This window comes from Elgaria multicarinata, chromosome 3, assembly GCF_023053635.1.
Source record: "Elgaria multicarinata webbii isolate HBS135686 ecotype San Diego chromosome 3, rElgMul1.1.pri, whole genome shotgun sequence".
Taxonomy (NCBI): domain Eukaryota; kingdom Metazoa; phylum Chordata; class Lepidosauria; order Squamata; family Anguidae; genus Elgaria; species Elgaria multicarinata.
Window position 1 is genome coordinate 72929387 of NC_086173.1, and position 25511 is coordinate 72954897.

The 25511-nt window shown below is 44.7% G+C and overlaps 1 protein-coding gene across 1 annotated transcript in view; it reads right to left on the minus strand.

The window, feature by feature from the left end:
- Positions 1–25511, minus strand: part of ABLIM3 (actin binding LIM protein family member 3) — a 180475-nt gene that overhangs the window by 36322 nt on the left and 118642 nt on the right. Inside the window, exons 5-8 of the mRNA XM_063120595.1 lie at positions 22443–22569; positions 18881–18974; positions 5547–5634; positions 435–493 (exon numbers count right to left, since the gene is read on the minus strand). Of these exons, the coding sequence (XP_062976665.1) occupies positions 435–493; positions 5547–5634; positions 18881–18974; positions 22443–22569 (368 nt within the window). The remainder of the gene's footprint in view (positions 1–434; positions 494–5546; positions 5635–18880; positions 18975–22442; positions 22570–25511) is intronic.

Genomic DNA, 25511 nt, shown 5'->3' on the forward strand with positions numbered 1-25511 from the left:
TCCCCAAATATGCAGTGAATATGGGCCAGGGAGTCAGGGCCAACTGTGGTTCCTCAGCAAACGTCCCTTCGGTGTCCTTAAATGTTTACAGATTCAGATCTCCATTTCTCATTTTACATGTTTACAACAAAAGCTGGCGTAGAGGTAGAAGATTTGAGAAACAGGAATGAAGTCTATGGTTCAGCCTCAAAGATGTTTGAGCCTGTAATCTTACTCCAAGGGCACACATCCCTGTAGATCAAAGCCCTCAGATGCTAAATTTCAAGCTTCCTCTTCTCCCACAATTGCTTTGTAGAGGGGTTATTACTTTCAAAGCAAGAGAAAAACAAACAAACCACCCTCTCTGTTCCAGTATTGAATATATTCCCACTGTAGGTACCATAACAAGTTATTGCTAAAGATCGCCTTCCCATCCATCCCCAACTTAATTTTACCTTTAGCTTTTTTTCTGCTCTTGCTGCTTGTTTGCAAATGGGATGCCACACTTCTGAACCTGAAACAGAGGACAATGCATCAGAACTACAAGCTGTGCAATGGAGAATGTGATTTACAGTACATGGATTACCCAGGTTCATAAAAACAACACTACAGAAACCTTCCAATACTCCTTGTTCCCGTCCTGTGATGTTCTCTGCTTTACTCCTGTCTGTAAGCGGGCCCATTAATTCTGATTCCTATCTTTGCATGTCTTTACATCAAAGACTCCAAAGTCAGAGAGAAGTATTTTGGATTGCAAGCTTCTTAGCACTGGGAAAATTTGCATTCGTGCAACAAACTGCAATAAATATACCATGACCAGTATTTAAACATTGATTAGGATTTCGATCATTTACTTAACAGGAGCATCCATCTCACCCAGAATGCAAACTGGAATTTAGCAGCAAGTCTCTGCTCCTAAAAGGCAAGGACACTATACTGGTGCCCATCTTATGTGGGCACATTACAGAATTATAAAGTTGAAATGAATGAAGAAGTCACCAAGTCTAATGCCCTGTCAGAAGGCAGGACTCTTCAGCCCCTCCCTGCAATCTATGCAATCCAAATTCCCAGTATGTACCTGGTAGATAACAGTAAAAGGCACAAAAAGAGAGACAATCTCTGGTGCTTCTAAGTTTTCTTTTTTCTTTAATGAATTCTTCTTAGACAAGCTCGATGTGTTTTGGATAAAAATCCTTCTTCAGGAGCTAAAAAGTCCTCAACTTTTTCTTTTGGGCATTCCCATTGAGAACTGCACTTTCAAAATCACTCCTACTCTTGCTACAAGGTTTATACAGTAAAAGGCTCAAGAACAATAACTCTGACTTACTCAACCAAGTAAGCCAAGTCCTGGATCCATGTCGGTTGATCACAACTAGTCTCTCCCGATGTAGGTTGCCTATATATAAAACTAAGGGTTGGCCACTCATTGGACAAATGGGATATTGGTCCTGGATACCCATACAGAAGGGATTGCTGTTCAGCTACCACCCTGTCCTATGCAATTAATTTCACCACTGCAGGGAGTGCTCTGGAGTTCTTTGTAGGGTACTCCCTTAATGGTGCCAGGCAGTTCCTGTTTTCCTGGTCTGATAGTTTGGAAAAAGCTGGGACAAAGTTGTGATGTGAATACATTGCAGTTCTAATTGATTATATTGATTAAACCCTTGTCCCAGTCCCTTCTCCTGGACTAGTAACACAGCTGGCAGCATTGCCTGTGGCAGGTGGTAGTCAAAGGCTGTAGCAACAGAGAGCAGTAATGGGATGCTAAGAAATAAAGGAGTGGATCAAACACATCACATAGAGAAGCAGAACTAAGATATCCTCCAGGGTGTCTTAATAATCTAAGGCCAGCTTTGAACAAGACAGCCAATACAGTATGGCATAATAAAACTACCTCGGGTGATTTGGCAGAAAGGGGGGTATATTAAAGTGGCAAAAACATAGAAGTCAGACTTCAACTGGGCATGGGCTTTCATTTTTAAAGAGAAAATCAGATCCCCCCCTTTCTGATATCGCCTCTCCTTTTATGGTTAAATTGTCTGATGGAAGGAAAGAACGAGACATGCTTTCAGACTTAGTGATGACCCTGCGTGCCATTGACTTGCAGGGTTTATTGACTTTCCTAAGATCCTTCCACCTTAATGGTGCGGTCACAGGAACATCCCATCAACTGGAGCTGAAAAGATGGATGCTAGGAAGAGACACAACACTGACATGGTAATATGATTCCACATGCTTCAAATGCGTGGCTGTATCATCCTCCCAGGGTCATTGTTTTCACCCTAGCTTCTCTTGGTGCTGGTAAAGGTCAAACTAAGACCTTCGGTTTTTTCTTTTTTCTTTTGCTTTAGGACACAAAGGCCCCTGTACAGTTTGAATTAGACATGCATTTATCTATCTGGCCATACAAACACGTCATCCAAACTGCCAGACAGATGACTGGAATATGCATAAAGTTGTTATAGGCTCTGAGTTGAAACTGAATGACTTGTCTTTGAAGACAGTGAAACACACCAAACACAACCACCTCCAGCAGAAAAGTCAGCTCCCAGTTTACCAAACTGTCAGTGCTCGTTCCAGGTTTTGGCTTTTTTTTTGGTAGGGCGGGAGGAAAGTGGGCCCTCCTCCTCTCCAAGGCATCTCTACCCACTCACTTGCCCTCTCCACCTGGGCCAAGTCTGCACAACTGCCCAGAGGGAGACACAAGGGAAATGGATGCTATTGGTCCATCTCCTCACTTTTGTCATTATTTGCATGATCAGAAGGGCAGCTTGTGACCAGACAGTAGGAGCAAGGAGGAAGGGCTCGAGGATCAGAAGGCTCCAGAGAATGGCAATGGACCCCCCCCCCCCCCTTTATTAGTGTGGGCCTTGAGACACACAATACCTACTCTTGATGCTGGCCTTGCAGCCTGCTAAATGTTGCATTCAAGACTGCAAGAGAGATGAGCATTCTTTTGCTGTACAGGCTCTGAATCAAGACAGAGTTCACCTCCTAACTTTCCCCAGAGAAAACATTAAATCTTTCAGAAAAGGTTATGTCTGTTAAAATAAACAAGTAACTTTCATAGACTGCTTCTGTTGTTGTGACATTCCTTTTTGAAGACACAAATACATGCATGTGTCCTGAGATGTGAATATAAACATAGCCTGGGGAAGGTAATATGTGCATCTATTTCCCAGGCAAGACAAGTGGTCTGTAAATGGAGTTTTTGGTCTTGTTCTGAATGGGCATTTTCCTAGGCTGTGACTGAAATGAACCTTAAGACATGGGTATGAATCCAGACTCATGGATTCAAAAGTAATGTTCGCAATGTAAGTAGAGAACTCAAGTTAAGAAGGTGCAGGGAGGCTAAGCAGAATAAAGACTTAACAAAAAGAACTAAAAACTTCAGCACTCTAAAGCTTTCTCCTCTCGAGAAAGACAGAAGTTCCCAACAAGACATCCTTTCAGGAAGGCTGTTGAAAGAGAACTGAGGAGAAGGGCGGGAACCTAGAGACAGTGGATGGTGGGGGAGGGGTTCCTGCCAAAAATGTTTTCCTCAGCTATAGAAGTTTCCGAAACGAGCTCCGCGCAGGTGCAGAGCCCATATGTGTGATGCACAAAGACCACGAAGAACAAGGGGCCTTTGCAGTTTTTTGTCCTGCTCTGGGAACGTACCAATGGAAAAGTCAGGTGCCCTCAGATACGATTGGAGCACTGGGTGAGGAAACCAATCCTGACTTTCACAGGACCATTCAGCTGGTCACCTCCCAGCCATAGTATGACTTATTAGCTTTTATAGCCAGAAAACTGCCCTTCCTCCCACCTGCCCCGCCTGCCATTCTCCTCCTACCCACAGATATATTTCCACTTTGAGGCACCATACTTCAAGGCCATGGTCGCCATAGCAACTGGAGCCTCTCAGAGGCAGAGCATTAAGTATGATGGCCAGGTGCAATACGTTGGGGGGAGTTGCCCTTTCTCCACACACCCCATCACAGTGGTGGGTTTTAACCTAGCACCATGCTGGCTGATGGGCCAATGTGACACTAATGGCGCTTCCACTCCCACACAGTGTAGCAACTGCCAATTGCCACCCCACACAGAAAGCAAGCCCATCCCTAAGCCAACAGTTCCTGCAGTGTGAGGGTGGGAAGGAACCGATGCTGCAATTAGTGCAGACAGACACGGGGTAATTAGTGACTCAGGATGACAAGAGCCTAGGGGTTGTCTATGAAAGGCACTCTTCCCCCTAAGCTAAAAATAGACCTGAATGGGAAAAACCGACCCTAAACTCACTTTGAGACCCAGTAATTTCTTTTCTTCCATCTGCATATACCATAACCTCCTGAGGGAAGTGAGCCTGTTGCAATCAGAAAATTTAAATAAGTTTTGACCTGGGGCTTAATCATGTGGCTTCTGCTTGAAAATCTGAACACGCTTCTCCTTGAGATGGGACTGATAATATGAATCTGTATTTCATGCAATGTGCCTTGAAGATGAAGCCTGGTATCTCTAAGAAAATCTGGATTCCATCATGATGGAGGACTCAGTGACCTTCAGAGAGGCAAAGTCTGGCTCTCAATAAATGTTCACAGCAGCCTTAAGGAGGCATTTTTAATAGCAAGGCTGCCTATGTCAAGGGTGGCTAGATCAGGTTCTACTGGTAGCTCTTCTAGGTGCAGTAGATCAGCAACAGTTACTTTCTGACTCCCCACTGCTTAATAATACCAACAGAATTACTTTTCCTACTTAAATTCAGCTGCAGAAATGGAAGAAAGCTTGGAGTAACCAGGAACAGAATTTGTATAAGCCAGGGTGTGCCAGAAGCAAATCTCCAGATGTTTTGGACTTCAGTTTCCAGAATTCTTGATCATTGACCATGCTGTCAGGGGCTTCTGGGAGTTGAAGTCCAAAACTTCCGGAGTTCTACCTTTGTTCACCCCTAGGGTCTGTCTTCACAGTGTGAGTTGACACTGCTCCACTGCCAAACCCCACAGAATCGCTGGTGTGGGGTGGCTGCAAGTAGTCTTGATGCAGGGAGGCAGCACGGGTGTTCCAGCAGCCTTAGGCTCGCTGGGCCCACCCCCTGCCCTCTGCCTGGGAGGACGGTGACCAGTCATGGGTCACCATCTGTCTGGTTATGCCTCCACTGTGGCTCCGGTGGAGGATAGGCAGCAGATATGCTGTACTAGCCTCGCTCCAGAGAAAAAAGTTGGGGTAAGTCCCTGACTTTTTCTCTCCACAGCTTCACCGGAAAGCCCCAGAGTGGGTACGCGGTGGTTGCTGCATCATATAATCGAAGCAGTGCCACCATTCACCCACTCCGGGGCTTTCTGTGCATTTAGACAGTCCCTGGATGTGTCCAGAATGTGTTCAGAGGCACCCTATTTTATGTTTTGAACATTATGTTTTGTATGTCTTTTGTACCTGCCTGTGGATCTTGGGGTTCTAATAAGAACAAACAAAAACCAAGTACATCTGAGAAGCATAAAGCTTGCCTATTCCTGCTCTATGTTGCTTGTATGGAAGTAGACAGTCCCCTCCACAGTGTGACCTTTTGCCCTAGAAACCGGTGTTCCTACCTGTGAGGTACATCTCTTCTCCTTCTGTGAACATCTGGTGGCAACGCACACATCTGGCACAAGTGGGGTGATAATGCTTCCCTCCTGCCTAAAAGAGTCAATGAGAGAAAAGCGAACTGTTGAACAAACATAATTAGTCAATTCACATTCGTCAGCATTCCCCTGAGAATTTGCTTGGTTGTTTAATGTTTTTGTTTTGTTTTATATGCAGACTTCATATTTGTTAAATCAATTAAATATGAAGTTTGTTTAATGTTTTAATCATGCTTTTTGACCAATAGCTGCACCTCCTAAAATTGTGGCTCACAATAAAAATAAACAAATAGGAGTAACTATAAATTAGAATATAAGAAGAGTCCTCCTGGGTCAGACCAAGGGTCCATCTAGTCCAGCATTCTGTTCACACAGGGGCTAAAAGCTGCACACAGGAAATCCTCAAGCAGGACTTGAGTGCACTAGCACCCTCCCACTCATGTTCCCAGCAACTGGTGTTCATGCTGCCTCTGATACTGGAGGTAGCACACAGCCATCAGGACTAGCAGACATTGATAGCCTTCTCTTCCATGTAGTTGTGTAACCCTCTAGCCATCTAAATTGGTGGCCATCACTATGTCTTGTGGCAACAAATTCCATAGTTTAACTATGCACCGTGTAAAGCAGTACTTTCTTTTATCTGTCCTGAGTTCCAATATTATGAGAGTAGGGAGAAAAAAATACCTTACAAGATAATCCTATTTGCTGATTACGTAGCATTGATTCTTTGTGAACCGCCCAGAGAGCTTTGGCTATTGGGCGGTATAAAAATGTAATAAATAAATAAATAAATTTTAGAACCATAATATTTTTTGGGGGAATGGCTAATTGTTCAATTGACGAAGTAAAAGGCAGGAGAAGTATGGGGTTTCCTTGTGTAGTGTCTCCTTATATTTCTGTTAGAGTCAAATCTATTAATACATATCTGTGCATGATCATGATTCTATAATTGATTAATTACTTTTAAGAATGTATTTGTGGATCTTGTTAATAATTCTATTAAATGGGTCTATTCTAATTTATCATCCAAAGAAACAAGAACTTTGTAATTTAATTTTTTGGCTATAATAAATTACATTGGCTTGCCTCCAGATGGAATCTGCTATTTGTCTTTTTAATAAAATAAAATAAAATAAAATAAAATAAAACTTGTTTGATATATGGTACCAGATTGCTTAACTGTTCTGCTATAATTCCAGTTAACATGTTAGAAACTTGGTTCATTTGTATTGGTCTTTGTGGATCTCTTTGTTTATTATACTTTCTGTGTTTTGGCAGTACTATAATTTGTGATATTGGCCATGATTGCCCCTCTAGAAATAATTAGATGTGGAGTAAAGAAAGGTTTGAATCTGGGGTAGGGGTTCCACCTATGCATGGATATTTACTATATATATATATATTGATGATAATATTTTTAATTTCATCCATTGTTACTGATGGATTTAAAAGGTTCTGATGTGCCTTCAGAACTTCTTCACAGTATCTTTAACTCAGAGCAAATTGTTTCCACATTTGGTTTTCTGTGTAAACATCTTAACCTGCAGGGAGGTTCATATCTCTTAGCATGTAGGGGGAGGCACCCTCTGAAATACCTAGGTTAGTTCAGGGCTTTAACAGTACCTTGAATTTAGGCCTGAAAACAATTAGTAACCACACTGGTGTTATATGCTCAATGTGGCACACACTTATAGCTTTGCCGCCACATTTTTTAACCAGTTTCAGTGCCACGTGGAAGGGCAGCCCCATCGACAGTGTATTATAGTAAACAAATATGAAAATTACAAAGAAATGAATGTCAGATAAGCATTTTTGGAGGAAGACATCCTACAACAGTTCCCTGCAAAGATAATCAGCTACCAAAGTGTAGGAGGGACGACACATTTGGAGAGTTCTATTCTATTTAACTATGGCCCATGTGGAGAACCAAGGTCTACAGTCACATTTTTGATCTCGGAAGTGCCTCTGATACTTACACAACCACACAAAAGTCTTGCAAAAGTTGTCAATCATACATGTCCTCAGGATGTTCCCAATAAGACTGAAACTGAGCTGCAGACAAAGGGCAAATGTCTACTGTTGCTTTGCACCTAATGCTACCTCTTATACCTGGTAAACTGGGTGCAAGTTAGGTATTGGCTTTTAGACGGCTGGTGAAAACTATGCTGTTCCATCCAGCTTTTACTGATTAAGGCTGCTCTTTGATTTTAGAAAGTTCCCCTCTTGTATTGTAATGCATGTATTTTTATCAGTTGTTTTAGGTTTTGTCTGGAATTGTTGTATGTTATTGTAAATCACATTGAGCGCTCATTGAATGGAGGGGCAATTTTGAAATATATCAACTGTAATAAAATAATAAATTATGACATCAAAATGGTGCCTCGTCAGTGAAACACAAAGTTTGCTTTTCAAGCTCAGAACGCTGCAGTACTCTTGGAAATAAATGAGGACACCCAAGGATTACGGTGAGTGAGAGCTTGCGGGATCCGCCCTAGTGTTAGCTCTGTGACAAGGAGAGGCCAGCAGCTCAGAGCTGTCTCGTTGATTAAAAAGACCACATTTTCTACCAACCCTCAGCTTATGTCAATCCAGTGACTTTGCTCGACTTGGGCAGGTTGACAAGTCACAGCACAACCAAGCCCACAGTGTCATCAGAACTGTTAACTACCACTGCGACATTCCTCCTTGGCAAGCTGTCACTACGCAAACAATCAGTGTCCGGCGATGGTGGGGAGATCAGCCATGGAGCAAGAGTTACAAAAAATAATAATAAAAAAAATGGAAACCATTTGTGCTGTTGAAGCTTCCAGCTCTGGTTTCTCCTTAGACACTCCCACCAGAGGGCAACTTTTTTCTCTCCTGTTGCCTACACTCCAGGGACTATGATGCTCCAAGATTAGAAATAGCAACCTACTATTTCGCCCACTTGTGATGTAGCAAGGCTGTCTTCCCTGCCCTTTTGACAAAGATAATAGGTTTAATTGGTAGCTTGTTTCCGTTCTAAAGCGTCTGTAAGGATTTCAATTATAGACTCGCTTTCAGGACTTCAGAGCTCAGATGCAGTTACTGGCTTACCTTAGTGCAATCGTCTCTGTTCTGTGCAAAGCATTGCTCCCAAAGGGACACTTTGGAATAATAATAATAATAATAATAATAATAATAATAATAGTAGTACAAAAGAGAATGAGGGATTATTAAAGGGTGTGGGGAAACAAAGGCCAGGGAAGGCCTTTAATTAGAGGAGGAACTTTTAAAGTTAAAAGTCAGCATTAAGACTAGTAAGGTTTTTTTCCCTAAGGAGTCTCAGAAGAAGACAGTTGCTAATTGGGTTGTCAGCACAGCACAGCATCAAACCATGGCGCAGTAATTCTGCCATTATATTGTTGGCAATAACATTACATAACATAAAATAAAATGTTAAAAAGTGGCCCAAGGTTTGGTACTCTTCAGTGGTTCTTCTGCTCTTTACCTATGAAAACTGAGTTGCTGGGTCTCAGAAGCAAAACCAACCTGTATCTCGGCTATGACCAAAGGCTGACCCACACAACCCATGCCAGAGTGGCACATATTTTAGGTCAGATCTGCACTAGCTATATTTCCTGAAAGATGTCCTAGCACAGTCTACCCCTCTGATGATTAGTGTCCCGCATGAGAGCTCCACTTCTGGGTTTTTGTTCTATTTGAGAGAGAAAATGAGCACCTCAGAATCCTTCCCCTCAATATTCCTTACCCAGACAAACATTTTCCCCAGCAAGCCCGTGGCTTGAAACAAATTGTAGCAGTTGTTGCCCATTCAACTCTCAATCACATTAATCTAGAGAGTGATACTAGGAGGCAGCACAGTGGTAGGGCAGGTATTGCAGATGCCATAGAGAGCTGGCAACCAGGAGGAGGCTTCTTTAAGAAATGAGCTAAGGCAGAAAACTTGACAGCAGAGCCATGGAGGCAAGTGCCTCCAATTCCGGTGGGGCTGTGAATCATTCTGGATTTCAGTTAGAAACAGCCAGAATGCTAAAGGAGCTATCCAAGGTGCTAAACCATATCCCCAAAATTGGTTCAGCACCTTGCATAGCTCCTTTAGAGTTGCATGGCCACCAGAAAGCCTGTGCTGCCTCCCCACTGCAGTGAAAGGGCAGGTGGTTGTTTTTTTAAAAGTGGTGTCAAGCCAGTGCCATCAAGGTAGCACCCTAGTAAGGCCTGCAGGGATTTCCCATCTGGCCCAGCAGCTTCTTGCCCTGGCCCGGTCCTTGCCCCCTCTGGCATGGAGGAGAAAGTTCTTATCTCTGATCAGCAGCTGATCGGAGATAGATGCTCTCCCCTGCTTTGCACTGAAAAGCTCCCTTTCTTAGTGCTTAGCAGGGAAAGTGCTTATGTCCAATCAGCTACTGATCAGAGATAAGAGCTCTTTGCTCCACGGCAGAGGGGGCGGGGGTGGAAAAGTACTGCAGCAAAACTCCTTCCTTCTTCCTTCTGAGCCTTGTCCTGCAAAGACTTGCCTTTCTAATTTGTGAGTAGACATACAGCGCCTTGATTTTTGTGTTGCTTTTTGGAAGTGCTGCTGAGTGATCCAGTCCTGCTTCTGAGCAGATATGCAGAGGCTTGTCCTGGTCATTTATGAGTAGATATGCTGCTGATGTTTACTTCTTAATAGACATTCTTCCTACTATACAGTGGTGACCAAGGAATTTGGGAGGGCTTTTGGATTTTTCATTCCTGCCTACTTTTGTCTAGGACAGTGTCCACTTTTGCCTTTGGCCTTGCCCACTACAGAACAACCAAAAGGAGGAGAGCATCCAAGTCAGGTCAGAAAAAAAAGGAGGAACAAATTCTCAGGATGCAAAAGAACATCATTTGCATCCTGAGAACTTGTTTCTTCCTTTTTTCTGACCTTGCCCACTACTGAAATGCGGCCTCTGAAAGCTCCTCCAAAATAGAATCCTTGGGCTGAAAGAAGTCCCTCACTCTTGGTTTACAGCAACCTCTCCCAATCCAGTGCCCTCCACCCCACCCCACCCCAACATGTTGCATTACAATTTCCATAACCTCCAGCCATCACGGTCAAAGGCCAACACATCTGGAGGGCATCAGGTTGGGGAAAGTCTACACTGAGTAGCAGGGATTCCCCAGGGTTCGGCCAGAAGCATTCTCCAGCCCTGCCTGAAGATGCCAGGGATGGAACCTGAGACCCTCTGGGTGCAAAGCATGTGCTCTACTGTGGAGCTGCAGTCTTCCCCTAGTCAGGCCCTGGAATCCCCTTATAATGAAGGCAAGAGAGGCAATTTCTTCACCCACTTGGCACCTGCCGCTGTTCTTCAGCCACTGTTATCTCTGTCTGCTTCAATAACGCAACAGCATTTTTGTCTTTCTCCAGTCAATGCCAGCACTGCCCTTGTCCCCGCTGCCAAAAACGCAAACTCATTTTCTTGCATCTGTCAGAAACCTCAGTCTGCATTTCCCATTATCCAGAAAGCTCGGGTTATTTTTATTCTAGACATTTCAGGAGTCAATTTATCCACAGTGCAAGACTCATTCAACACATTAAAAAAAAAAAAAAAGACAGAAAAAGGCTGAGCTGTTCAAAACCCATCCAAGCACAGCGCTTCATCAGCCTCTGATGCTGCTGCATTATCAGATGTTTCTTTCACACACTTTCATAGTTTTAAAGAGCGGAAATTTGGAAATCAATGATGATCATGCAAATGGAGTGAATGAATCATTCAGACACTTACAGCCGAAAGCAACAAATGTTTCTCTCCCCCACCCTTCCTTTTTCATAAATACTCTGGTGCCTTCAGCGAGACACTTTTCCTGCTAATTCACGCATCCTCTAGAACTCCATGGGGATTTATGAGAACGTGCTAGCTGAGCCTCTGCTGGATCTGGCCAACACTAAACTGATACGGGGATAAATCCAAATGACAGATTGATGCCGTCGAATGCGATTGTGTCAAGAGAGCTGGCTGCTTAAACCCAACACGCCATTCTCAGAGGAGAATGAAAAGGTTCTCTGGGACTTACAGCCCAATCCTATAAGCCGCTGGACTGAGGCAGCAGCGCTTAGGATCAAAGACTAAGCTGCTAGTGTCCCTTTGAAGGCCAAAGTGATACCCATGTGCAGAGTCCAGTGGAACAGTAACTCCCACTGGTATTCGGGATTTTCCTCTTGCCCTTGATTTGCGCTACCAAAGAGCAGTTATGCTTCTTATTAAAGGCAGAGGACAGAGCCCCTGCCCCCACCCCCACCACTCCATCTGGCCTGCTATGGTCTTTTCTGGTCCATAGGAGTTTTTATTTTAATTTTATTTATTCATGACTTTTATATCCCACCTTTTTTCCTCCAAGGAACCCAAGGCGGCATACATAATCCTCCTCCTTTCTATGTTATCCTCACAACAAAAACCCCATGAGGTAGGTTAGGATGAGAGTATGTGACTGGCCCAAAGTCACCCAGTGGGTTTCCATGGCTGAGTGGGGATTAGAACCTGGATCTCCCAACTCCCAGTCCAACACCTTAGCCACTACACCACACTGGCTCTAGGTCAACCTAGAGTTCCAAGGCTGGGGCAAATGTATGCTGGCCACATCAAAGGTTAAGTGTGGAGTTGGGGAAGAGCCCTCACATACCTTGCCCTGAGCAGAGGTATAAAAATATGATTGAGAGATGGAACTATTGCTTTGCTTGCTTGTAATCATGACTCCCCTGATGGCTAGGACTTTTATTTCACATGTTTCTACAAGAAACTCGGGGTTCTCTCCCCACCCCTGCATTTAGCCCCACAACAACCCTGAGAGGTAATTTAGGCTGAGAGAAAGAGAGTTTGCTTCAAAGTCATGCAGGAATTTGAACCCAGGTCTCCCTGGTCTTAGTTTGACAGTCTGTCCACTACATCGGAGAGGCTTTCTATGCTTAGCTACAGGGAGGCAGCTTATAATTTGCACTACCGGGACTATAGCTAATCTTGAGAAGGTTCTGCAGTTAATGAAGACTTCGAGAAGCTGTGTGTATTACTCATGCAGATAACATTTTTGGGCATTTGTTTTCAGATATGGGATGCAGGAGTCATCACGTGCCTAGAGCAGCCTTTCCCAACCTGATGCCCTCCAGGTCTTTTGGACTCCAGTTCTCATCAGCCCTAGGCAGCATGGCCAATGGTCATGCAAGATGGGAAGTTGCAGTCTATCTGAAGGGGGCCAGGTTGGGGAAGGTTGACCTAGAGCATAAGAAGTGCCCTACACTAATCCTATACACACTTACTTGGGAGTAAGTCCTACTGACATCAGTGGGGTTTTCTTCCATGTAGACACATACAGGATTGTACTGTAAGAATCTGCCTATTCAATAGCAGCCAGCCAGAGACTTCTGAAAGGCTCACAAGCAGCCTATCTGCAAGAATCAGTCCTACCTGCTGTTTGTCCCCAGGACTTGGAACTGTTCTACCCGAAGCTGTTAATCCACTGTATCTACTTTTAGTTTTGGTGCAGAATTGAGATTACAGTTCTACACAAAGAGCTTTCCCTTTCCTGCTTTTCTACAACATAACCTCAAAGAGGCACTGTGGTATAGCAGAATAGTGCAATTATACAAGTAGGAAACTACTAATTATTTATTATTATATAGCGCTCAATTATCCTACACAGATTCCAGTGCAGTGAACATAGGTATAAACAGTAAAAGAAAGAAGGTTAAAAAAGCAAATTAAAATTGTTCAATTTAAAAACAAAGGAACCAGAAAAACAGTGGCTATTCAGTTGGGGGAAGGCTTCTGGAAACAGAGTTGTTCACAAGGAGGCACTGGAAGCAGCCTAGTTTTGGTGCCTGCAGGGGCAGAGAGTTCCACAGAGAAGAGGCCACTACACTAAAGGCTCTTCTCCTGGTGGATTCCAATCAGGCCACAGGTCCACAAATAATACCCCATTTTCCCCACCCGAAAAAACTTGATGAAAGTGCTGGTTAGACATAGAAGCCAAATTGGAGTGTCATGAAGTCATCTACAGAACCCATAAACAACTGTAAGTAGGGAATGACAAGCGCACCATCAATGCCTTGTGTAGGAAAGCTCTTGGTAATCAGAGATATTCTGCCACTGAATTTGGAGATCCCATTTAGCTGCAATGGCTAATTGACACTGATGGTTTCACCCTCTATAAAATCATCTAAACCATGAGTAGGCAACCTGGTGCCCTCCTGACATTTTGGACAACAACTCCCATAACCTCTAACCACTGGTCATGCTGGCTGGCCTAATGGGAGTTTAGTCTGAAACATCTGGAGAGCACTGCATGGTGCTGATGTAGTGGCCATCACTAGCTTTTCCAACTGAAAAACCTGGGGATGTCTGCCACTGGGCACATCTGGGCACTAAAAACAAACAAACAAAATCAGCAGACACCTTTTATAGTTTGGACTGAAACCTTCCTTCAACTCCAGGAAAGAATTGGCCAAATTTTATTAAGAAAAATAAGAAACCATGAATAGCAAGCACCAAATGCACCCCCTATAGAGATATTCTAGTTACAGAAGTCAGTTTTCCTTTGGGGACGTCTTCCTCAGCGAGAGCTTTGGCCAACAGCAGCCTGGCTTGCTTGTGGTCTCTCTCAACTACCTGGCAAAGCACTTTGTGGGATTTATCTTTGGTCTCGGTTTGGCCCACAAGTGAAGTGCGCTCTGAAAGCCTCATCCTCATCCTTAATGGAGGTTTGTCATAAAGGAGATGCAATTGCCCAACAGAACCAACCACAACAGCCTTGTTTATTTTATTCTGATTAAAATTACAGTCATTGTGAGAGCCCTGATGCTGCCTACTTATGAAGAGAGACTGCTTATTATAATTCAGAGTGGGAGGGGAGTATCGTTCCTTTAAGACTCATTAATCATCCATGGCTGGCTGCACATCTTAAAGTCATCTGGGACACCCAGAGGCTGAAGCAGACGATGGCTGATTATGGCTGAGGATTGTTCAAGGCACTCTTATACCACACTTTGTCAAGAAGGATGACAGGATCCCAGGCCTTCCCAGGGGGCATCAAACTCTCGGGCATCCCCACCATCCTGTCTGATTTGTGTTCACTATGGCTAGCTGGCTTAGTGTCTCAGAGACACCACTGGCGGCACCCGGCATGAGAAAGGAAAACCCCGAGAGGTTGAGCTTGCATGCCAAGATATGACTGGAAGGGTGCACACTGCGACTGTGCTCTGAGTTTCTCAAAGGGAGAGGTCGTACCATGCCCACGGGATTCCCGAATCACCCGTTGGCTTTGCAGCCTTCATTATGCAACATGTCAAGCATGGCTCTCCTCTTTGCACCAAGCTCTGGGGTCACAAAGAGAATCCTCCCAGAGCCCAGCGGACCTATTTCCAGTCAATCCTAACCAAACGGCAGGAATCCCACCAACCAGGACAATTAAAAAAGGTGCAATTTAAAAAAGACTGGTATCTGTGTGTCTCTATTCTGAGCAGCATGATGTGCAGAGGGGAGACAGGGGTCTAGAAATGTGTCTCAAAGGAGTTGTAACTGGCTGAAAAGCGAGGTGGCTATGAGTTTTCAAGCAAAACCTTCCCTTGCCCACAGTCTTTGTTATGGAGACATCAGAATTTGCCTTTCCCATTCCGCGATGGAGTGGTAGAGCTTCAACTGCAGTCCTATAGCCACATTCCCACACCCCAAATGCAAGCAATTGTGTTGATCCATATCAATAAACTAGTTCTAACAGGAGCAGGGGTCTTAACAGTCCATTCCAGACCAAGCCACTCCAAAAGACTTTGCATTACATCAGGGTTCACGCCCCACAATATACTGTTGCTGGGGGAATCCATCCCCCTGCCCAATGCAGCACAGCTACTGGCTACTGTGAGGATTGCAGCTAAGGTCAGCGGTAATAGGAGAGCCTCAGGAGGGTGGAAGAAGATGTGGTCATATCTGCTAATCAGAAAGTCCAGGCACTTTGACCTCGTGAACCCCAGCTCCAATACACCGTTGTCCCCACCACAAGTGAAGAAGCTCTAAGCCAATGCGCATAGCTGAGGACTTGGCATTGGAGTGGAGATCCAAGGCACTGGACTCACTGGAGGTTGGTGGCTCCTATGTTAGTGGAGCAGTGAATCCTCTTTGGATTTCCATCAGAACCAATCCGACTTCTAAAGGACCTATCTAAAGTGTCAAATTCTAGCCACAAAACAGGTTCAGCACCTTAGAAAGCACCTTTAGAATTCTGACTGGCTCTGACCGAAATCCAGAGTGGATTCACAGCCCCTCTGACATAGGAGCTACCACCCTCCACTGATTGGACTACATAGCTCATTGGATGTTTGCTGAGCTGCTTCCTGCACATTCTGAAGCTTCCATCAGGTCATCTCTGTCTGCCACTGAGCTGTAATGACATTCAGGAGGTTGTACCCCTAATGCAGCTCAATTGGCCACGTGCTGATCATTTATTTATTTTAAAGGTGTATAAGTCACCTTTTAGGGAAACCTACTTAATGTTGAAATGCTCTCCGGAATACAGCGCTGCCTTCCTTGTGCCAGGCAGCATGATTCAAAAGCACATTTCCAGAGCCGCTCTGCATGTCTTGGCTTGACTGCCTGTGGCAGGCAGATGGGCAATGGAGGGGCAGCCTGAATGGAAGCCTAAGCTCCTGGCCCCTCAGGGCTGCAGCACACGCCCTGGGCCTTAAGATCCTTTCCATGTGGCTTTTGAACAGTCAGATGGTGGGATGCATGGCAGATTCATGTCAATTTCACTCTAGAGACAGGCCTATGTTAAACTCTGGAAGCAGATGGCCAGCGCAGGTCTGGGGCCATGAAATGGACAAGCACCTAACCACTCAAAAGCGGCATTGTCAGGGTTGATGCTTCTTTCCCTTACAGACTGTGCCAAGTTCCAATGCTGCCTACATGCCATCTGCCCTGCACCTTAATCCTAAATAGAGTGGGACAGGTTGCAATTGCTCTGTTAAGGATGAACATGTTCGGCACATGCTCAGAGATACTTTTCTTTAATATGCCTTTGCATATTCCAGGAATTAGACATGGTACTGAAAACAGATTCTGGAGCTGAATCTGAGCCCTAGCATAAATTAATCCCTATTCAGACTCAGCGGCTGCTGCATGCATTAAGTGTGGGAACATTAATTCCCCACTGAGCTGTTATTAAAAAAAAGAGAGGGGGGAAAAGTACTTAAAATGTGCAGGGATGACAAAGCAACTTCCCCCCGATTCCTTTTAAAGAAAACCCCAACTCCATTTTAATCTACTTGACTTGATATTGCCATTAACATAAAAGCTCCTGTTCTTTCATTTATTTAGACCCAGCAGCCTGGAGTGTCCATACTTTCACCATCTCTTTCTACAAGCGCATGCGGGCTGTGGGCTCTGAAGTTTCTGGTTACAATCATAGCCTTCTACCACTGTGGCTCCTTTCATTGCTAGCACAGTGCTGCATGGCTAGCAGCTGGGCCAGATTTTGTTGCCACAGCAACAGAGAGAGGCAAGGTAGAACCTGGCTACAGAGCATTCTCTCAGGTGGATGGATTGAGGAAAGCATCTGAAAAATGTGCTAGTTTCACCTGGAGGGCAGGAAGAGTTATTGATGGCTATTGCAGCTAGAGAGGCACTGGAATAGAGTTGCTGGAATGCCTAGGATTGGGAAAGGAACTACATACCCTTTTCTCCAGTGGATTTGGAGGTTGTTAGAGAGCACAAAACCAAAACACCCTAGGAGTGGGGCTTCAGTTGCAGTCTAGGGGGAAAGGTCAGGCACTTCATGGTCGATAAAGGTAGCTATTTTTCTCCTTTTCCATGCACTTCCAGAGAGTACCATCATGCCTTTATAGAAATCTATGGTGCGACTGCAATTTGAATGTTGTGTACAGTTTTGTTTGCTGCATCTCAAAACTGAAAAGGTGCAGAGCTGCAACCAAAATTCAGGGATGGAGCAATTCCTTGATGAGGATGAATTTCAATGTTTTGAGCTTCTTACTTTAGGGGGAAAGGGTGAATAAAAGGCGGACATAACTAAGGATCATAAAATTATGCAGGTTGTGGAGAAAGAGATCTTTTCTCTTTCTCTTTCATATTTCTAGAACCTGAGAAGGTCATCCAGTGAAGCAGAATGATGGAAGGCAGAGGACAGGCAAAAAGGAACTATGAAACTCACTTCCACAAGATGTGGACGGCCAGCAACTTGGATATCTTTGAGAAATCAATGGTGGAGAAGGCTAACAGTGGCTACTAGTCATCATGGCTATAGGCTACCTCCAGGATCAGAGACACAATGCCCATGGATACCAGTGGCTGGGAGACAACAGTGGGAGAGGGCTAGTGATCTCAAATCCTGTTCATGAGCTTCCTGGAACCATCTGTTGGTGATGAGGATATTGGACAAGATAGGGCTACTTTTTAATGTTCTTATATGGGCCTGGTGCCATTTCAGTGGTTGAGGAATACTGAGCTTGTCATCCAAATATAGTGTGCTGTACAAACCTGAGACAGGTGTCTGAAACGGCTTTATTTGGATACTTCCTTTTGATTGAATAAATTCTGACATTTTTGTGCTAGTCCTTGTTGCGTTCTGAGCATTTGGATCCACTGGCAAAAAAACAAGTGTGTCAAGAGTGTAAGGCACTGAAAGGGAGCAGAGCCTGTGTTGATTGGATAACGTCCACCACTACTATGTTAGCAGACATCACCTAATATTTTGCATTTGTCCCAGGCCTCCCATATCTTCAGGTTGTCATGAGGGCTGGAAGCATAATTTCAAAAACAATGTTGCTTGTGTATGCAGAATTCCACTGCAGCTACCAGATTAATAAGTAGAACGCACATTTGAGGCACTGTAATGCAGCCGCAAGCCATGCCAATTTTTAGCACTCCTCGCTCCAACTATATATAGCCAGCTATATTTAGCTTCCTCTAGGCTTGCCTATATATTTCTAATGTACAGCTGCTTTTTCTCCTCTTGTCACTCAGATTCTGAAGTACAATGCATCTCTTTCCCAGGAACCAGTCCTTTACGACAATATTTTTTACCTTTGTAGTGCAGAGAGAGCCTAAGAAATGCCAGGAACAATGACAACAAATCTTGATCCTTGGTCTCTAATAACCTCTTTGTTTGAACATCCCATAGTTTTCCAAGTATACTTTCTAATGTGATGTGCCACAAGTTCTAGTTTGGTTATGGAGAGAGAGAGAACAGTGGTCTGGGTAGCTGTTCTGAATACCAAGCCACTAGCTGGATGCTTACTTGACATCAAGATAACAATTCCACTGGTGTGGTATAAAGATGTCTGTCTGCACTGGACTCACCTCCAGGACCCTGCCGCTGATGTACCGGTTGCAGGTCTCACATTTAATGCCAAATTGGGCGTGATAGTCAGATTCACAGTATGGAATGCCGTCCCTGTGGGAAAAGATTCAGGCGATGAGACTTCAAAGAGGGAAGAGGGCAGTAAAGATTCTCCCCCTGCCCAGCCCCACTCCATCCAGCACAAATTCAATGTTGTTTTGCCTGGCAGGATGTTGAAAGGTCTCCTGAGCTAATGTGAAGGGCACCAAGGGGTAAAACTGCTTTTGTGCTACGTAGAGAGTGTTAGTGGCTCTCATTAAGCCCAGGGAACTTCATGAGGGTTGTGTTTACACTGAGGTGTGTGTGTGTGTGTGTGTGTGTGTGTGTGTGTGGCTTCTTCCCACCTCAGCGTTTCCTTTCCTTCTCTCCCCCTCTGGCTCTTCATGCTACAGTATGTCTTTCCACCACCACAGCATGGGCTTCTGTTCATTATTGCTCTGCACATAGGCAAGGACTATATTACAGGTTTCAACTTTGTGTTCCCCAGCCACAGGGCCTGCCTCAAGGGTAGGTATGGCTGGGTACCTTCTAAGGGCCCACAGCCCAGCAGGGCCCCATGGATAAGAGACCCCTGGGGTTGCTCCTCTTCAACATTGCATCTTACATGTTCGCCTTCCTCTCACCCTGGCTCAGGCAATGGTGCTGGCGAGAAGGAGCAGTAGATGTCATGGCCTCTTTACTCATTGGCTCTCTGTCTGTCAAGCAAGCCAGTGGTGGCCAAGGTATGTAAAAGGAGAAGGGGCAATAGCAGCTGGAGGCAGCGGCAGTGAGAAGGTAGATTTACTGTTTTACTCTGTACAGCACCATGTACATTGATGGTGCTATATAAATAATAATAATAATAATAATAATAATAATAATAATAATAATAATAATACTGAGGGAGGGGGCCCATTGAGGGTGCCTTGTCGAAAGGCCCTCCAACACCTGGAGCCTGCATGGCTCAAGCAGAAGTAGGAGGGCGGTTTCGAGGCATGAAGATACTCCATGACAGGGAAGGTGCCCTCAGATAATAGGTACATCAGCCTAGTATCATTCTTGTATTGCTATCAAAAAGTGTTCAGGGGTTTAGGCTGAGATTCTCTGTCCTCGTTACCTTTCACTGCAACTGCCCCAGTTGTTCTAACTCGCTTGTCATTAGTTGGGGTGGGTAAGTTAGGATATAAGTTTTATTTTTGTTGGGGTGGGTGGGTGAGTGGGCAGGGGGAAACAGGACAATGGAGTGTCATTGTGTAAGGGATACAACGGAGCGACTATTTCCTGCTCATGTAAATCTGCTCGCGGTCTGCTTGGGTCCATTCAGACCAGCGTGCAGCTGCCTGAGCTTTGTGAATCACCAGGCCTGCACCAGGGATGAGGCAATGAGTGAGCTCTTTGAGAAGAAAGCCTTTTCCTGCTTTCAGTTGGCTTAGACCAATTCAGAAATACCCAGCATGGGTAAACATACACGATGAGGAAAAGTTAGGCCCGGTGCTGTGACCATCAAAGGGCAGGACAGCACTGTGACCCTGCTGAGCCCAATGGAGAGCAGGTCTCTGACGCAGCCTGGAGCAAGGTCTGACGTTGAAGGCAGAGAAAGAAGCATACGTGGCTAGAGGCGATGAAGAACTCCAGAGGAAGTGGGCATGGATTCAAATAGCTGGTATGCTCTTTGAATGGAGGGCAAGTCTGAGCACAGCCACTACATGTATTACATTTCCCACACCAGCCTTCTCCAACCTGGTGCCCTCCAGATGCTTTAGACTACAACTCCTGGTATTCCTGACTGTTGGCCATGCTAGCTGGGGCTGATGGGAATTGCAATCCAAAACATCAGGAGGGTACCATGTAGGGAAAGGCTGTTCTGTGGAGTCATTAATAATTATTTCAGGGAGAAAAGCAAGTAAAAACATAACATCTAAATTGCTATGTGACTAATATTTTTTTGGACTGTTACCAAATAAATGTATCCAGGGAATGAAGCTTAGCCCTTACTCCTATAGACATTCTCATGTTATACTTTCCTAGCCTAAGGATTAATCTCTGTGTGAAATGACCCAGAGGGCCATTTGCCCTAAGATTCAGGGACCACTCCAGGACTGAAAGTATTCATTGATTAATCAGTGTGATCAAGTAATTAAATCATAAATTGCACAGTGAAAATGTGCAATTAATGCTTTTAAATTGGATTTTAGCAGAAACTGCCCAGTCACTTTCAGTAGCTCATGGCAGTTTTACCAACAGTTATCTCGAGGGAATTAAAGATAGTTTAACCCCCAATAAAAGTAATTTCTCCATGTTACTTAGTTTGGAGAAAATGTTGTCCTCATTAAATAGCCTCAAATATTACCTGGCTCTGGGTTTCTGTAATAGCACTGTACCTAACTCTCATTCATCCACATGTTGGAGATATATGCAGTTTTGACTACATCATTCCTGAGCCCTGTTGATTGCCACGTGCATGAAAGCTGACCTGCTGTTTCCCTCCAAAGAGGGTTGCTATCTGACACCAACAACGTTACCTGATTGCCCACTGGAATTTATATCTACAAGGCCCGTACTCAGACAGTGTTATGGTGAATGATCCTCAGACAAAGGCAGGAAATGTGTGGCCCTCCAGACCTTGCTGGACTACATATCCCATCATCCTTCATCATTGGCTAGGGCTGATGAAGGTTGCAGTCCACCAACATCTGGAGGGCCACACATTCCCCACTCCTGATGTAAAAGTACACTGAAGGAGAATAATTGTAAATCAGGGTAAAACCTAAATCATGTTTAACATTATTTAAGTTGATTTTTTAATTGATTTTCTAAGATGTGCCAGTGCTACCAGGGATGCTATAGCCATGGAATTCCAGAGGTGGTGGGTGGTCTAGATGACTTTTGAGCACCCTTCCAGCTCTATGAAACTATGATTCTAGGTGCCCAAGTGCTTGCAACCATCACATCCCTGTACCTTTGCACACATTGACCAGAAGTGGAAGCAGAGAACAGCTTACTAAACACTTTGGGAAGAATATCAGCTGCACATTTCTCCATAAGTCCAATAGCCAGAGAATTACTTTTGAAAGTGAAAGTTGGGAGGAGAAGGCTGAAGGTCCCTCAAGGAATAACAGCTTCGATCTTCATTATCTTGCAGCAGTTTCACACCAACAGACAGAGTGAAAAGAAGTGCAAGTAATTCTGGCTTCCTCTCTGATGTGTCAAAGAAGGCCCATTGACCCATTGCACTGCACTGAAATGCACACTTTCTAGATGCACGTGGATCTAGCAGATCTCGCCACAGCAAGAAATGCACCTCTCCCCTTTTCTCACATTACACAGGGAGTGCAAAAGACAAGGGATGAGTCACTTGCATTTCCTCTTTCCGTTCGCTTGTTTGTAATGTGCCAGGTTGCACTATGTGATCCAGTGGTGCAGCCTGGAGTCCTTCTTCAAGGGCACCACTCAAACGCTCAACTTTGAAGCAATCCCCACCCCACCCAGCACATAGATGAGGGATGTGGGTCAGGAGGACGAGAAGCGAGGGAAAACACGCACTTGCTAATGTATTCTCCAGTCAGGATGATTCCACAGGTTTGGCACTTGAAGCAGCTGACATGCCACTGTTTCTCTAAGGCCAGCAGTGACTGACCTTGCTTAATCTCCTCCTTGCAACCTGCACATTCTAGGAAACAGGGGAAACACAGATAATTAACAACACAGCAACAGAAGCAGTATCCCAAATGGTTTTAGAGTCTGACAGTGAAGGGCAGCTGTGCCCACAAATGACATGCCTTCTGGAGCCACAATAATAGCTTGAATGCCAGAATGTAGCAAAGGTGCTTAGACATTCCAGATGCCACGTGCCACATTCAGGATCCCATCCAGGTAAGCAATAGAGATTTGTCTGGCAGGAAAGGAGCTCTATGCTTCAAATGAGTGAATCTGGAGAATTGCAACTGCATGAGTTTAAGGGTTACTCTACACACCCAACTCATCCAAAATGGTGGTACCCATGGGTGCTCTAGGGAGCAACTTGAATGCTCCTCCTGGGCATCCTTAGTTACTCTGGGGAGTGATATTGGGTGTATAGTATTCTCATGATCAGATCTTATTTGAGGGAAGTCACTGCTGAGGTTAGCAACAGAAGAGGTAGTGAGAAATGTCACTTTTAAAAAATGATTTGAAAGGCAGTCATCCCCAAAATTTCTTCCTTCACCATTAAAAAGAAAAAAAAAAGTGTATTTCAAGATGAAAGCTGCCAATATTCCATTGAGCCCTACATTAAACTGAGAGCCTAGGATGGAATGTGACTTTCAGTTATAGGTCACATTTGTTGAATCTATCTTGGTTTTGCATATTTTACTCATGGTAAGTGATGTCCATTGTATGACATATGTCTGTGCACAGAACTGGCTATGGGAGCGGTATATAAGTGCAATAAAATAAATAAATAAATAAATAAATAAATAAATAAATAAACTGGAACAATCCAGGTGCCTATTAATTGCCATCTCCTTTTGGTGAATTGCATATTGTTATTTTAACTCTTGATCTAGCTGTCTGAAACAGTGCTGATAATATATTACAGTAATACAAGAGCTTAGGGGATGTTTGGCTCTCCAGATGTCTATTATTATTATTATTATTATTATTAATAATAATAATAATAATAATAATAATAATAATTTATTTGTTGCATCTATATCCTGCCTTTCTTCCAAGGAGCCCAAGGCGCTGTACATGATCCTTCTCTTCTCCGTTTTATCATCACAGGTAGGTCTGGCTGAGAGTCAGTGACTGGCCCAAAGTCACCAAGTGAGCTACGTGAACAAATGGGGACTAGAACCCAGGTCTCCTAGTCCAACACTCTATCTACTACATCACACTGTTGTTGGACTGCAGTTCCCATCAGCCCTAACCATCTTAGCTAATGGGGAGAGATGATGGGAGCTGCAATCCAACAACACCTGGAGGGCCACACATACTCCATCCGTGCAGTAATACATTGGGCCTCTTCAGACAACACGCTAAGCTATGGTCGGGCTGCTAACCCTTTTGCAGCAAATGGTTAGTGAGTGAGTTTAAACCATGGTTATGTGGCCACCATGGTTAGGAATGGTTCACACAACACGCTAAGACATGGTTCACTGCCTCGCTAAGCCATAATGGGCCTGTTCAGATGACACTTCAAGCTCTGTGGTTCTCTGGGGCTAGCACTAACCACAAGCTGTGCTGTCACACACAGCACTTTAAGCCATGGTTAGAGCCACTAACCCTGCTGCAGATGGTCTGACTGTGGTTAATGAGCAGGGTTTAGCAAAACGCTTCACACATGATATCTTAAACCCTGCTGCTTAACCAAAAGCCTTAACTAGCAGGGTTTAAGGTGTTTTCTGAACAGGGCCAATGTTTAGCTCAAAATGCTTAACCACCCTGGCTTAGCGTGTTGTCTGAACAGGGCCACTCAGTATGAAAAAAAAAACACACTAACCAAGACTCAGGGAAATCCTGGCATAAATGAAAAGGAAAATGAAGTGTGTATTGCTCTTATACGCCACCAGAGTTTGAGGCTGTCATGGGCTGATTGCAACATTGAGCTATTTTGATCAAGGATCAGGGCCACATAGGGCTTAACTACTGTGGGTCGCTTCCTTCTCTTCTCTGCTTCCCACTGGCAAATGCAGAATGGCAGGATGTGTTTGGAAACAGGCTAGTGTAGGAAGAGCTGTTCCCTAACCTCTGTCCATCTTGGCCGTGTCCAGCCGGTGGAGGCATTTACTGGCCTCCCTTCCGTCTCCATTTCCCTCGCTGCCTGTTGAGACCAGCGGCAGGAAGCACATGGCCCCTGGAAGCCGTGACCTTGACTCTGCGCCAACTGCCTCTTTTCTTCTGCCCCTTTAGCACTGAGAATCCCTCAGATTTCCAAGAAGTCACAAGGGCTGCATGCAGGACCAGCCGGTGGCTTTGAAAGGTTTTTCCAGCTGGCAACCCCGACAAACATGACGAAACGAAACAATGCAAGCTGTTGCTGAAAGTTTGTAGGGGGGCAGCCCTGCCTGACACAGCATTTTATCCTGACACACCTAGGAGAAGCGCTGGAGGGGGCGTGTCAAAACACACCAAGCATATTTGCAAGCTTCTTCTATTTGACTCCTTTTCTCCCTTGTCACTCATCTGTCAACACCAGCCCAGGTTTGCTGATCATCCTTTCAGTTCGTTCCACTGATAGGTTGGCTTAGGGGAACTTCCAGCACGCGCGCAGGTGCGTGTGCGTGCACACACACACACACACACATCCCAGAGCCTTTGCACACCGACAAGATGCTCTTCCTGCCTCCCTTTCTGAAATCACTGCTAGATGCCGGTTTAGCAGCAATGGTGGTGGAGGTGTATTAAAAGCAGTGGCTAATAACAGTGCAGACGGAACGGCAGAGAGATGCTGTCCTTTGCCCATGCACATCCTGAACGCTGCTCACAGCGGGTTATGAATAATCCATGGTGCCCTCGAGTAACCTGAGCCGTGTAGCCAAGGAGAGGAATCTATCTAGGAGTGCATTTCAGGGGAGGATGTGGTCTTCCAGTGACCTGACAGTGGTAACTGTGCATAGGGAGAGAAGAGGGGGC